The sequence below is a fragment of the Eretmochelys imbricata genome, chromosome 14, assembly GCF_965152235.1.
Source record: "Eretmochelys imbricata isolate rEreImb1 chromosome 14, rEreImb1.hap1, whole genome shotgun sequence".
NCBI lineage: Eukaryota > Metazoa > Chordata > Testudines > Cheloniidae > Eretmochelys > Eretmochelys imbricata.
This window is the reverse complement of record NC_135585.1, coordinates 8681112-8694242: the sequence shown is the minus strand read 5'-3', so window position 1 is coordinate 8694242 and position 13131 is coordinate 8681112. Positions and strand designations below refer to the sequence as shown.

The window sequence follows — 13131 nt, the reverse complement described above, 5'->3', positions numbered from 1 at the left end:
CTTTATTCTATAATTTGATTTTCTTTTTAATTTAAAAAAAAAATGGTGTTTTTCAGACCAGCACGAAACGTGTGTGTCTGTTAAGGAAACGCCTTAAAGCATGGGTCATTATGAACGGAGCACTCGGGAACTGTGCTAGCTCCCATCCGCAGATGGTTCTGATCCCCTGTGAAGCCCCAGTGGACCCCATGGGACTCTATGGAGATACGAGCACCCAGCTGCATAAATCTGGTTATAGGAATGAAGCCTGAGGCTATTTCCTACTGCCTTGAGGCTGTTACGCCAACACCTTCACCTATTGTGAGAGACCACAGCATTTTCTGACAACCCTCCTCTGCCTTCCCCTCTGTCATGGACACAAATTCATGCATCGACAAATGGGAGTCAAATCACAACTTTCCGAACAGGGTGTGGGTGACCACAGCTGTGGTCCACTGAGTTTAAATGCAAATGGGACTGTGGAAGGAAAATCTGGGATAGTGCTCTGAATCCAGACACATAAGTCAGGTGAGGCCCTGGATGCACAAAGCCTCCTGCGGTCACAAAGATAGGAGATGCTCCCTGCCGTTCTTGTCAGAGCAGCATTGTTATATAAAAAGGCCTCTAACAGAAAGGTTCACTAGGCAATAAAAGAGAGTTAAAACAGCATAGATGGGAGGGAATTTAATGTTCTGCTGTAGGCGTTCGTGGCTGAGGGGAGGGAGGTTTGTCTGCTAGTTCTGCTAATGAGCAGTCAGACTCCAACTAGCAGTCTGACGCAACAGCACAGCAGTGGAAATTTCCATACATGCAGCAGCATTTCCTAATCATGGATTTAAACTAGTTCCAGTAGGTGGAGCTTAACAAGGAGTAAGCATTCAATGTGCTGTGCATGTTATGAAAAATCATGCATGTTCAAGTCTCAATGATTCAGAATAATCCCATCATCCACTGTTGCCAGCTTTACAGGCTAGAAGAGCAACAGAGTGAAAATAAAAAATTGACAAGAATTGTTACTAGGTCACTAGGTAAGCCTGATGAGTTACACGGCTAAACAAAAGAAATCCAGTTTAACACCCTATCCACAGTAGGATCAGAATCCTGCTAGTTACAATGGTATTTACAAATGACAGTTGGCACAAGCTTGGTTCTAGAAAAGGGCAAGGATAGTCTTGTCTGAGAATCAGGAGTCATATTCTATACTACAGTTCTTGGGGTGGGGTGGAATCCCATTTATTCCCATTGAGGAACCCGTGCTAGAACCCTGCTAGCCACAAGCATGTTTTGATTAATTATAACAGTTAAAGTTAACAGAGTTCGGAGCCCATCCTGAGCAGGAACTCAGTAAAATAAACTCACAGTAAAACTACACCTGACCTAGACCCCACAACTTGAGTGGCATAGCTTGTGCTGTCTATGGAATTGTCTGCTCTGCAGGCTGTGTGCAAGGAAATCTTTACCATAGACAACAGTCACGTCTATAGTTATGTTTTGTCCTCATTTTACAGATACAGGGAATTGATTTGCCCAATGCCCTTACTCAGGGACACACTTTCCTTCTCCTGAAGTTTACAAATCTAAATCAAATCAGTCATACAAATACATGGGACAATAATTCAAAATAGAACACATTTATCTTTTAAAGCTGTGCCACAGTGGATTAATTAGTAGCATTATGATGTAACAAACTGGCAGATACTGGCTTAGTAACCCACATTACAGCTATATGTGGGGTTGTGACTAATCAAAGGAGTTGAGTTCTCTTGCAGTTTATGCTACAGGAAGAGCCAGTTTTAACAGGCCTAGATTTATTAATCCCACAATCTGTTGTGTATTGCTACCTTATGGTTGCTAGCAGGTGTCAGTTTCCACCTAGCACCAGGATGACCTCAAAAAATCTCTGCTAAAATAGTACAAAACCACTTCACTGGAGTGCTCCTCCCTATGCATTTCCTAAATGAACCTCCCATGCCTCCTGTTCCCAGTTATGACTTGTAATTGGCTTTGTATTTCCTTGTAGCAAACAAGACAAAGCAAATGAACATGTAATTTTGCTTCAAGCGAAGGAGGGGAGAGGTCATTGGTTCACCTTTGTTTACCCCTTCTATGCCTGCTTTTTAATTTTATATAAAGAACAAGGAATCATGATAATTTCCTGTTTAATCTAATTAAGCAAAACAAAAATTAATTTAAATTTTAACTTATGGATGTTTAGTTATCACACAAATTCATGGGTTCCTGTTTATCTTTAAATAGACACTTAAACTGGAGGCTCAGTGGTAAACCCCCACATTTCAAACACTTGTGGAATTTATACATATAATTCCAAGTAGGATGGACTCAGTCCTTCATCCTCCCACTATAGATCAATTGATTTGCTTGCCATTTATTTTGCTAGAGGTCTTAGAAAGATCCCCTCCACATCCCTGAGTGAAACTTTAGAACTTATTTACATTGTGGTAGCATTTAAGGACTCTCTTCAAAATTGGGGCCTTATTGGGATAGGATAATCATTGTAAAGATTCAGGCAGATAGTCACTGCCCTGCCCCAAAGAGTTTACAATCTAAAAGTTAAAAAGAAAAATTAAAAGCAATGCCAAATAAAAAGGTAAATGAAAGGGATAAAACATACTAGCACAAATCTATCAGAACAATGGCAGGTATGTCTTGGTAGTACGTTTGGTATTTAAGGGGGGTAAGTCAGGTTAGACACAGGGGAGAAGGGAATTTTGGAGTGACCAGACTGTGAAAAGGGAGTTAAAAGGAGGATAAGTACAATAGGCATGCATAGAGATTGGGGAGCTGGGAGGGAATGAACCACCAAGGGCAAGACAGTAAATAGGAATAATCCATGAACATCTCAGCCTAAGCTTTAGGATGTTTTCTCTCCCCCGACCCCACTCTCCTGCTGGTAATAACTTATCTAAAGTGATCACTCTCTTTAGACTGTGTATGATAATCAAGGTGGGCCATTTCCAGCACAAATCCAGGGTTTAACAAGAACGTCTGGGGGGGGGGGGGGGTTAGGAAAAAACAAGGGGAAATAGGTTACCTTGCATAATGACTTAGCCACTCCCAGTCTCTATTCAAGCCTAAGTTAATTGTATCCAATTTGCTAATAAATTCCAATTCAGCAGTCTCTCACTGGAATCTAGTTTTGAAGTTTTTCTGTTGTAATATCGCAACTTTCATGTCTGTAATCGCGTGACCAGAGAGATTGAAGTCTTCTCTGACTGGTTTATGAATAATTCTTGACATCTGATTTGTGTCCATTTATTTTTATGTAGTGACTGTCCAGTTTGACCAATGTACATGGCAGAGGTGCATTGCTTGCACATGATGGCATATCTCACATTGGTAGATATGCAGGTGAACGAGCCTCTGATAGTGTGGTTGATGTTATTAGGCCCTGTGATGGTGTCCCCTGAATAGATATGTGGGCACAGTTGGCAACAGGCTTTGTTGTTTGTGGGTCTGAGGTCACTGTCTATCCTCCAGACCAGTAGGGTCTCATTTCCTTGTATTCTACCCCCCTTGCCCCATGGAGCCAACTGATTTTATATGTTGAGAGCTCTTCAGGGCAGGATTGTTATTTGTACAGCACCTAGGGCTTGTAGACACCATGGTAACATTAGGATAGTTCATTCTGGGTTTAAGCCAGGGTACTATTGTACCATGTGATTAGCTAGTGAAAGTTACAGCAGACAAGCCAAAAGAAGCCTCCTCTTGAGATACATACACACAACATCCATCCAATGTGAAATAATCGTGACAGGTTTCAGAGTAGCAGCCGTGTTAGTCTAAGGTGCTCCTTTTCTTTTTGCGAATACAGACTAGCTGATTTGAGCATAAGCTTTCCTGAGCTACAGCTCACTTCATCTGAATGCATCTGATGAAGTGAGCTGTAGCTCAGGAAAGCTTATGCTCAAATAAATTGATTAGTCTCTAAGGTGCCACTAGTACTCATTTTCTTTTTAATAAAGTGACATCTTGAACACTGTTGGGAACCTGGATTATTTTAGAACAGAATTTGCATTTCAGGGCTTACTTACAATGTCCAAGTTGAAAGAGCTGTGCCTCACACAAATGAAGTTTTTCCCCTGTGCCCAGAAAGTTATTAAATATTGGGACCCTCAGCCTGATGCAGGTTTAAGGAATAACTGTTGTAAAACTAAATTAACGAGCAAACCTTTTGAGTTAACAGGAAGAGTACTAGTAACATCTATGCACAGTACATGTTGAGTGTTATGTCCCACATTACCTTCTTGGTTATTGAGGTCTCTATATCCTGGAAAAGGCTTCCATGCACAACAATTCGGGTCTACTTATATACTGAGAGTTATTAGTGCTCTAACTTTCATGGCTTCAATTCTAAGGTTTTAGTACTAGACCTTGGAATCCCAGGTTACAATGTACAAGTTATTCCACATACATCAGCGGACACAAAACATCCAATGAAAGTTTCAATACACTGTGCCACTAATGACCTGCTGTCAACTGAGTGCCAAGATGTAGATGCAGTTATAAAAAGCAACCATGCCCTTCAGAGAAGAAATGAATGGTGAACATGTAGCTGGTTTGAGAGGCCAAAATTAATCACATCTCCTGTGTATTAGTTTCAAGCTCACTTTGCATATTTACAGCACCCTTGCTTTGAAGGGCTGACAGAAGCTTCTCTAGGACAGCTGCATACTACTCTTAGCCAAAACTCTTCAATAGGTGAAGGCTAAGAACAATTTAGCTGTACCATTGTTTCCATGTATTTTCACAGCTTAAATCTACTCTAGAGTCAAAACAAATGTGTAGAATTACTTTGTTCAATACTAAATCTGAAGCCAGTTCTGCCAATAAAGTCCATCTAATGTTCTCCAAAAAGAATTGACTGTTTATAACCAGTAAAAGGAAGCCATGGCACTAGAATGCAGTAAGCTGGTTCTCTAGCAATAGATCCAGTTTTTTAAGATGGTTATTGAGAGGATAAAATAAGACATGCAGTAAGCCTTTCTAGGATTTAATAGAAACATTTATCATGTTCCACTGATGTAAAGTTGTGCACTTGAAAAGTAAACAATTTCCATTTCACAGAAAATTCAGTCTTCAAATATCCTTTATTGGAAGGCCATGCACTGCCCTCTGTTACTGTATTTCAAATCACTGTACATTTACTTGGTGAAAACACTGCCTGCATTTTCTAGTACAAAAAACTAAAAATTGTTTCAGGAATGTAGAGAAATAGTCAACTTAAATAGCGAAAAAGTGCACCATAATTACTGCTGCACTGAAGTCATTTCTGCATTTTCCATAAGTTTCTTAAATAACTATCCTGTCTTGATAACACACAATATAAAGAGCAATTATGAAAAAAAACAGACATTTAAATATACTTCTAAAGTTATTGAGTATAACCTGCTGGCATTGGGTAACCTATCATAGGAGCAGCACCAGTGGCAGGATAGGCATACTGCTGTTGGTTCATACCATTGTGCATAGTCGCAATGTTAGTTGCATACTGTTGATCATAACCATTCTGGTAAGCTCCTGCGGGATTACCAGCAGCTCTGAAGCCAGCCTGCATGCCAGCAGCTGCAAAGCCATTTCCAAATGGAGTTCCATTACTGTAGGTTTGAGCACTGTAGCCACCGTTTTGGGCTTTTGCTCCGAAGTCTCTCTTTCCTACTGCACCGTAAGTTCTCTCAAAATTCTCTCTCTCTCTAAAACTACCAAATCCACCCCTTTTGCCCGCAGAATATCGGTCACGTCGATCACCTCGGGAACGACCTGTGAAGAAAAAAAAATCTAGATGAGATATTGACTTCAAGAGTTATTTGCCAATCAAGCATCAATATCCATGTTACATAAAAAAGTCAAGTACCTGACCCACTTGATAGATCTGCACTTCAAATGTAAGTTGTGTATAGAAATCTGGATGCCTTGAAGAGTATAAGCTCATCATTGCGATTAACTTTTTCGAACATGAACTAAGTGCAAACACAGACTGCCTCCCAGTCTTGCTGACACTGATCTCAGGGTATTAATTCTACACAACCCCAATACAAGCACTTAAAGTGATCAAATTAAGTGCTTTGACTAGAAAAGAAATAATGAAATCTAGAGGGGAAAATGGGAAGTTGCACTAAGGACGTTTAGAGGTAGAGAAACAGAAGGAAATGAAAGGTGTGAATAAAGGGCCTACTATGTAGTACAGAAGCATATTTTTCTCCACCAACGCTAACAGTAGCATAGCAAATTGGGTAAACTTTGGTGCCAAAGGGGGGAAAAAAAAAAAAAACACTCTAAAAAGGCTATATTCTATCACCAGTCTTTGATGGTGCTTGCAAAATGGCAGTGGTCTGGTGTGAATTACTGTAGTATAATATGGCTACAGGCCACAATTAAAGTTTTACTTTTTCCATACAATTGACACAACGCTCCTGATTCAATTCTATTAACTGATTTTGAAATCTATTTCTTTTAACTGGCAGGATCATGACAAATCTTAAATGCATTCCTGAAGTAAAAGGTACTATTCTGTCTGAGTTCAGGGCCTCTGGAGGCAGTGTGATGTTGAGAACATGTCTGGAAAAAAAAAATATAGATACCAGGCTACTAAAAAAGAATTTACTGACAAGAAAAGAGTGTAGTAAATGGAATATTTACCTGAACCTCTGTCTTCAATCAACTGAAGCAATTTGGGGTTGATAGCTTGATTAGCCTCCCGAAGCACAGAGATGAGGTCGCTTACTTGCTTTATATTGTTAGGAGTAAAGAATGTGTAGGCTGTGCCTGTTTTGGTACTGCGGGCAGTTCGTCCAATTCGGTGGATATAGTCCTCTGAGGAGTTAGGGTAGTCATAATTGATGACAAATTTCACATCTTCCACATCTGTAAAGTGTTGCAGTGTGGCAAAAAGCAATGTACAAAGTTTTGCACACCACAACCCAAATCAAAAATAAACGTTAGACAACTATATTTTTAAGAGGCTAATGGCTGCAAAGAATGTTGTTAGAATTATCCTTTTTGCTTGAATATTGTGGAAGAGAAAAAAGTATGCACACTCCATCTGTACCCATCTTATCACCCACCCAGTGATCTAAAAACCTTACCATAAAGGAGAATGCATTTGCTTGTCATTCCCAACTCAAGAGTTCCCTTACAAATCATCAAGTGACTTCTGAATGCTTCTTGCAGTAGGGCCACTAAAGCTCACAGCAGCCTCTTCATGTGCTCATTTGAGGACCTTAGAGTAAAAACACACAAGGTCCTTCACATACACACTCATCAGAAGCTCAAAAAAAAGTGGGCCACACTGCTTGTCTTGCCAAGACCTTTCAACTGCAGCTGCAAGAAAAACATACCTGTCCCCCAAAGTCACCAAGTTGTTTTTATGCACTGTGTCTCGTCTAGGCAAGCGCTTCCAAGAAGCCAGGGTTCACTTGAGAATGTGTCTCTCTCTGGCAGGTCTCGACATGACGACTGGTGTATAGGTGAAGGAGGAACTTTGACTTTCAAAAGGAGAAGCCATTGCTTTCCCACCCCACTTGCTAAAGCGAGAGGTGGACTTTTTCTCAGATCTCATGTGCCAGTACTCACCAATTTGTACAAGGCTTAGTACATTTTAAAGCTGCTCTCTCCATTTCAAGGTTGAAATGAATTTCATTGAACAATGAAGTTCATAATTTTCTTCGACATTTCAGCAAAGTCACTGAAATTCAAAGACCCACAGATCACAGCAAACAGTATGCACAAAGGTAACAGCACTGTACCATGGCAATCATGCAAAGCATGGGACAGAAAAAGAATACCAGGGCAAAGTGAACTGTGAATAAAAACTGCTGTTTCATGAGAGAACAGTTTATGGGGTAGTCGTTTAAAAGATGGTCTTTGCCTTTTGAAGATTACTGGCACACAATGCTCTCAGCTTTCACCTCTCTATTCGACTGGAAGCAGCCAGCCGATCATTTCCACTAGTCCTCCATCCCCCTCGAGTCCTCCGATTGTCATGCCTAGGCCTTGCCACAAAGACTGCACCTTTATGTGAAAAAAAACTTAGAAAAATGCAGAGGTTAAAGAAAGCAATGAACTTTCTTTAAATGTTTGGCAACTGGCATTAGAGGAGTTATACTAACCTAGACCTCTGGATGCAACATCTGTAGCAATCAGGATGGGAGCTTTTCCATGTTTGAATTCTGCAACAGAACCATCTAGTCAGTTTATATTCTTTATTAGATTAAAAATCTGACAAGTGCCAGGAACAGTTTATGAGTCACACGTACCATTTAGAACCCAGTCTCGCTCCTGCTGGCTTTTGTCACCGTGGATACCCATTGCTGGCCACCTGAAAGCATATTGAAATTGGATGACTAAACTCATCAAGATGTTATACATATACAAAACAAATCAGGATATGGTTTGACAAACATTTGAGTAAACTTCCACCAGTTACATTATATACTTATGCTTTTAAAGTAGATCAACTGCAAACCTCTAAAATGGACATTAAAGATGTTTAATGAATTTATACTGCACCAATTATGAAACAGATTATCTTGCTGGATGCACTATTCAATTGACATTTAATACTAGATTGATTTTTTAAGTTCATCACTATGAAGAGAGTTGTGTACACTGGATGATACTTCTCAGTGAATTGTGGACTGATGGAAGCTAGCCTGAAGTAGCTAAGCTACATAGTGAAATCTAAAAAGGTTAAAAAAAATTCCATGTTGGAGAGGAAACATACCCATCTCTTCTCATTTTTCTGGTAAGATCATCACATCGTCTTTTGGTTTCCACAAACACAATGGTTTTGTTTTCTTTCTCACTCATAATTTCTTCCATCAACCGAATAAGTCTTTGACAAGAAAAATTAGTTAATCAAAACAGCAACTCAAGGCGATACCCAAAACTAGCAGTTTCTTTAATACTGCTATTAAGAGTCACAATTTCACTTCAAATAAGACCCAGTTCTTAATCTTAAGATGCTTAGCATTAAGCAACTTAAAGTAACACAATAAAACTAAACAGAATCAAAGGAAACCCCCACTGAACATTTGTTAGTTTTATTCATTTAGTAGACGCACCCCATGAAGAGATCTGACTCACAGAACTAAATGTTTTCACCCCCACCCAGCCCCCAAATGCTTTGGGAGCACAAACAAGTTCTCTGGAGACTACATACTTGTCATCCTTCTCCACATCGTGACATACATCCACAATTTGAAGAATGTTGTGGTTTGCACTTAGTTCCAATGCCCCAATGTTGATGTGTACATATTCTTTCAAGAAATCTTCAGCAAGTTGTCTAACTTCTTTGGGCCATGTTGCACTCCACATTAGAGTTTGCCTGTCAGGCTGAAGATACATTAAGACTTTATTAACTTGAACTACACAAGCAGAACAGCATAGTTAAACCACCTAGCAAAATGCTGCACCCAGCCATGGTGTTAACAGTATAGATCCAGTCCAAAGAATGTTAATATAATTGAACTGGATGTAATTCAAAGGAGAGGAGGAATATGATGGTTGCAAGAATTGTGATTTTCTATATGTAGACACCTTCATTTTGGTGTAATTTTAAAACTACATTGTTTTGGTTCAGTAAAGATTGGAACATGACTTCTACTTACCCTTATCTGATCTACAATTTTTCTGATCTGAGGTTCAAATCCCATGTCAAGCATTCTGTCAGCTTCATCAAGCACAAGGTAAGTACATCTCCTGAGATTGGTCTTTCCAGCTTCTAAAAAGTCTATGAGTCTTCCAGGTGTTGCAATGCAGATTTCCACACCTTAAACCAAACAGCAAGATTAGCACATCTGAGAGAGTTTTCCACAGTGCCTGTGTCTATATGGTAACAACTTTATTCATACCTCTTTCTAAATCTCGAATTTGTGGTCCCTTTGGAGCGCCTCCATAAATACAAGTAGACTTCAAACGACATGCTCTGCTATATTCAGCAGCCACTTGCTGCACTTGTTGAGCCAGTTCTCGAGTTGGTGCCAGCACCAGACACTGTAAACATTACCAATATCAAATTAGCACTATAAGGGTAAGCAGGCATGTGCAATCTTTCAATTTTTGCCAAATCTCATTTAACTTTTCTCTTAAAGTCACAAGATTCAAAGTCCTATGTTGCCTGCTGAGGCAAAGTTAACCAACCAAGTTTTACTTGGTACCCGAAAGCTTTTAGAAGCTGCTAGGATGGTCTTCCTGCAGCACTTTAAAAAGCTTAACACTAGGCCCTTTTGGTTTTTGCTGCCAGTTACCCCCGTGGACTTTGCCTTCAACAAAATATCCTCAAAGCCAGACATATTTTGAGATATAGGTGTCCTCAAGCCAATATTCCCATTTTGAGAAGCATAATTCCAAAAGAAATACCAGAAGTTCTACTCTGGTTGAATTCTTTGACAAAGCCTTAATGGAGGACAAGGTCTATGCAATGCACTTGAACCTGCTAGACTACCTAAAATATGGAACTGATGATCTGCAAATACCACATTATTATGAAGTTTAAATGCCTAATTTTTCGACTCATTCCACAATATTTCCCCCCAACCACCTGTGCTTTTAATACAATATTCCTCTTGAAATGAAAAGTTCACATTCTTATACTCACAATAGGTCCATCTCCTCGCTCTAGGAATGGCTGATGGTTTATATGCACTATGGCAGGCAACAAGTACTGTTTAAAAACAAAGAAAACCTTCTGTTAATATGTGCATTTCCAATATAACTGGATTTACAGATAAGGGTACTGGAAACACTTTATGAAGTTGAGGTTATATGTAACTACATTCCCAGGTTTAAAAGTCACAACTTACAGACAGTGTTTTTCCTGATCCAGTCTGTGCTACTCCAACCATATCCAGTCCACTCAAAGCAACAGGCCATCCTTGTGCCTGAATAGCAGTTGGTTCAGTGAAATTCTGTGCCTGAATTACTTCCATAACATTTGCTGCAAAAGAGAACCAATGAATTATCTTATTGTTTGTATTCATGAAGCCTGAGTGACTCATTGGTATACAGATATTTGTACTTACCAGGAAAGTTAGCCTCATAAAAATTTATAAGTGGTTTTGGACAGTTATGGCCCTTCACTGTAACTTCTTTGCTTGCTCTGTACTGTTCAACCTCTTGCTGCAAAACAAATAATTACATCAGCTTTATTTGCACTTTTTTTAAAAAAAATCTACAACAAAACTTTAATTCTCTCATACCAGCTGCATTCAGTTTAAGTGTAATTATGTCTAAAGTTATTGATCCATGTCCCACAATCAATAAATTACCAAGTAAAAAGCACATTAAGTGACAATTCCTGCAAAAATAAACAAGTTTAATAAGTAAAAAAACAGCCATGGTACATACCACAGTGCGTCTAACTACATCAGGATGCTCTTGATAAAAGTTCTTCTCAAATTTGGGCAGTTCATCTAGGTTCCATTTCTTTTTTGTAAGTTTTTCTCCAGGGTTTCCAAATTTCTTTCCAGATAAAGGTCCACCTCTGCTTCCTCCAAAGCGAGGACCACCAAAACTGAAAAAAGAATAGTAATTATCCTTGAAGATATTTGCAAATTCTAACTTGTTCCCATGTGTGTCAATTAACTCATTTCCATAACCTTGGATCAATACTAAGATTGTCAGTCGATCACATTCCTAGTTTGTGTTGGTAAGTATTTGAAAAGGCAATGTTTTCAAGGATTTACCTGCATGGGATCTTTGAAATCAAATACTATAAATACCACAAAGATCTAACAAAGGCCCCAGCAGCAGGTGTGCTCTAGTTATCACACCTAACACCCCAAACTGATAGGCACTCATAATTGTCTAAAGAGTGCTCAAACGATTCGTTAGAAACGATAAAAAAAACAGGGCAGCTCCAACGCCTTCGTAATAGAAGAGCCACTCCCAGCCTGCGTCAGTGCCTGAAGAAAGCCGGTGTGTGCGCGTGGGTGGGGCGTTATGAAACCTAGCGACAACATTCCCGTAAGTGGGTTGCTGGGGAGTTTTTATTGTTTTTGTTTTAAACAAAGGCATCGATTTCGGTAAGGAAAGGAAACCCGCACTGAGATGCTCATCCACATCTGGGGCCCCTTCGACAAAGATGTCGATAAAATAATCACCTTCCCCCAAAGATCAAGCTGAGCCACCAAGCGCAAACCCCCCATTTCGCCCGGGAACAGCGGGTGCTCCTAAGCGTTATTTGCCACCCCAGGCTCCGTCCCCATCGACCCCGGCTAGGCGGGCGAGCGTGGGGGATGCCCTCCGCCCCCGGCGGGAACATGGCGGAGCGGCCGCGGCCGTTTCCTTTGTTTCTCATTTCTGTCTACGCCACATTTTCCAGCCGCTGCCATTTTAGAGTCTGCGCGGGGAGGGGGAGGAACAAAGGCAGCAGCAGCCGGCATTTTGATTTCCCCTCAGTCACCGCATGGCGGGGCCGGCCATTAACATCCGCTTACACAACACAAAGCAGGAGCCGGCCGGCTTCAGCCCCGGACGCCATCTGACGGGGGGGAACGGCCCCGCGGGGGTCTCCGGCACCGGAGAGGCGCCCGCACAACCCGCTGACCCACCACTCACGATTCCGCCAGCCCGGCGCTCCCCAAGCCGCCCAGTCGGGAGTCCTGGACCCCGCCTCCCGCGCAACCGGCGGCGGAGGAGGGGTGGGGGATCGCAACCCTAAAGGGAATCGAGCTCCCAAAGCCCCCCCGCCCCAGTGCCGAATAACCCCAACAGCCGAGGGCGGATTCCAGCGCAGAGATCGTACCTAGCCGGGTACTAGGTCACCTACCCCGGGGGTCACGCACCTCCTCCCCAATCCCCTGCTGGGATCGGGCCCCACCGCCCCCTACAGATAGCAGCCCCTCCCGCCACCCGCAGATCGCTTAGGAGAAGGCTCCCGCCCCGCCGCCATTTTACACGGCTAAACGGTCGTTCTAGGAATACGGACGAAAACGGCGACGAGCGCCGGCTGCGGCCCCAAGCTCACCCTCTGTCCATGTCGTACCCAGGCATGGTGATGGCGGCGGACGCGAGACGAGCCCGAGCACTAAAGCGAGCGGCAGAAGACACAGCAAAATCAGCAAGGACCGGCGATTCTAATGAATGGGGACCGCCCAGCCGCCCGGACGCCGGTTATATAGCCGGTGCCGTAGG

At 41.6% G+C, this 13131-nt stretch overlaps 1 protein-coding gene across 2 annotated transcripts; it reads right to left on the bottom strand.

The window, feature by feature from the left end:
- Positions 1-5068: 5068 nt before the first annotated feature.
- On the bottom strand, positions 5069-13131 carry DDX5 (DEAD-box helicase 5). 2 transcript variants are annotated; one of them, XM_077833279.1, is made up of 13 exons: positions 12983-13131; positions 11344-11509; positions 11019-11115; positions 10800-10933; positions 10595-10660; positions 9849-9990; positions 9606-9766; positions 9158-9330; positions 8720-8830; positions 8253-8314; positions 8106-8165; positions 6637-6861; positions 5069-5757 (listed from the first exon to the last, which is right to left on the bottom strand). In XM_077833279.1, the coding sequence occupies exons 1-13, from the start codon at positions 12988-12990 to the stop codon at positions 5372-5374; spliced, it is 1791 nt and encodes a 596-aa protein (XP_077689405.1). In that variant the 5' UTR covers positions 12991-13131; the 3' UTR covers positions 5069-5371. The 2 variants fall into 2 exon arrangements, with proteins under 2 accessions (XP_077689405.1, XP_077689404.1); XM_077833278.1 differs by having other exon boundaries at positions 12965-13119.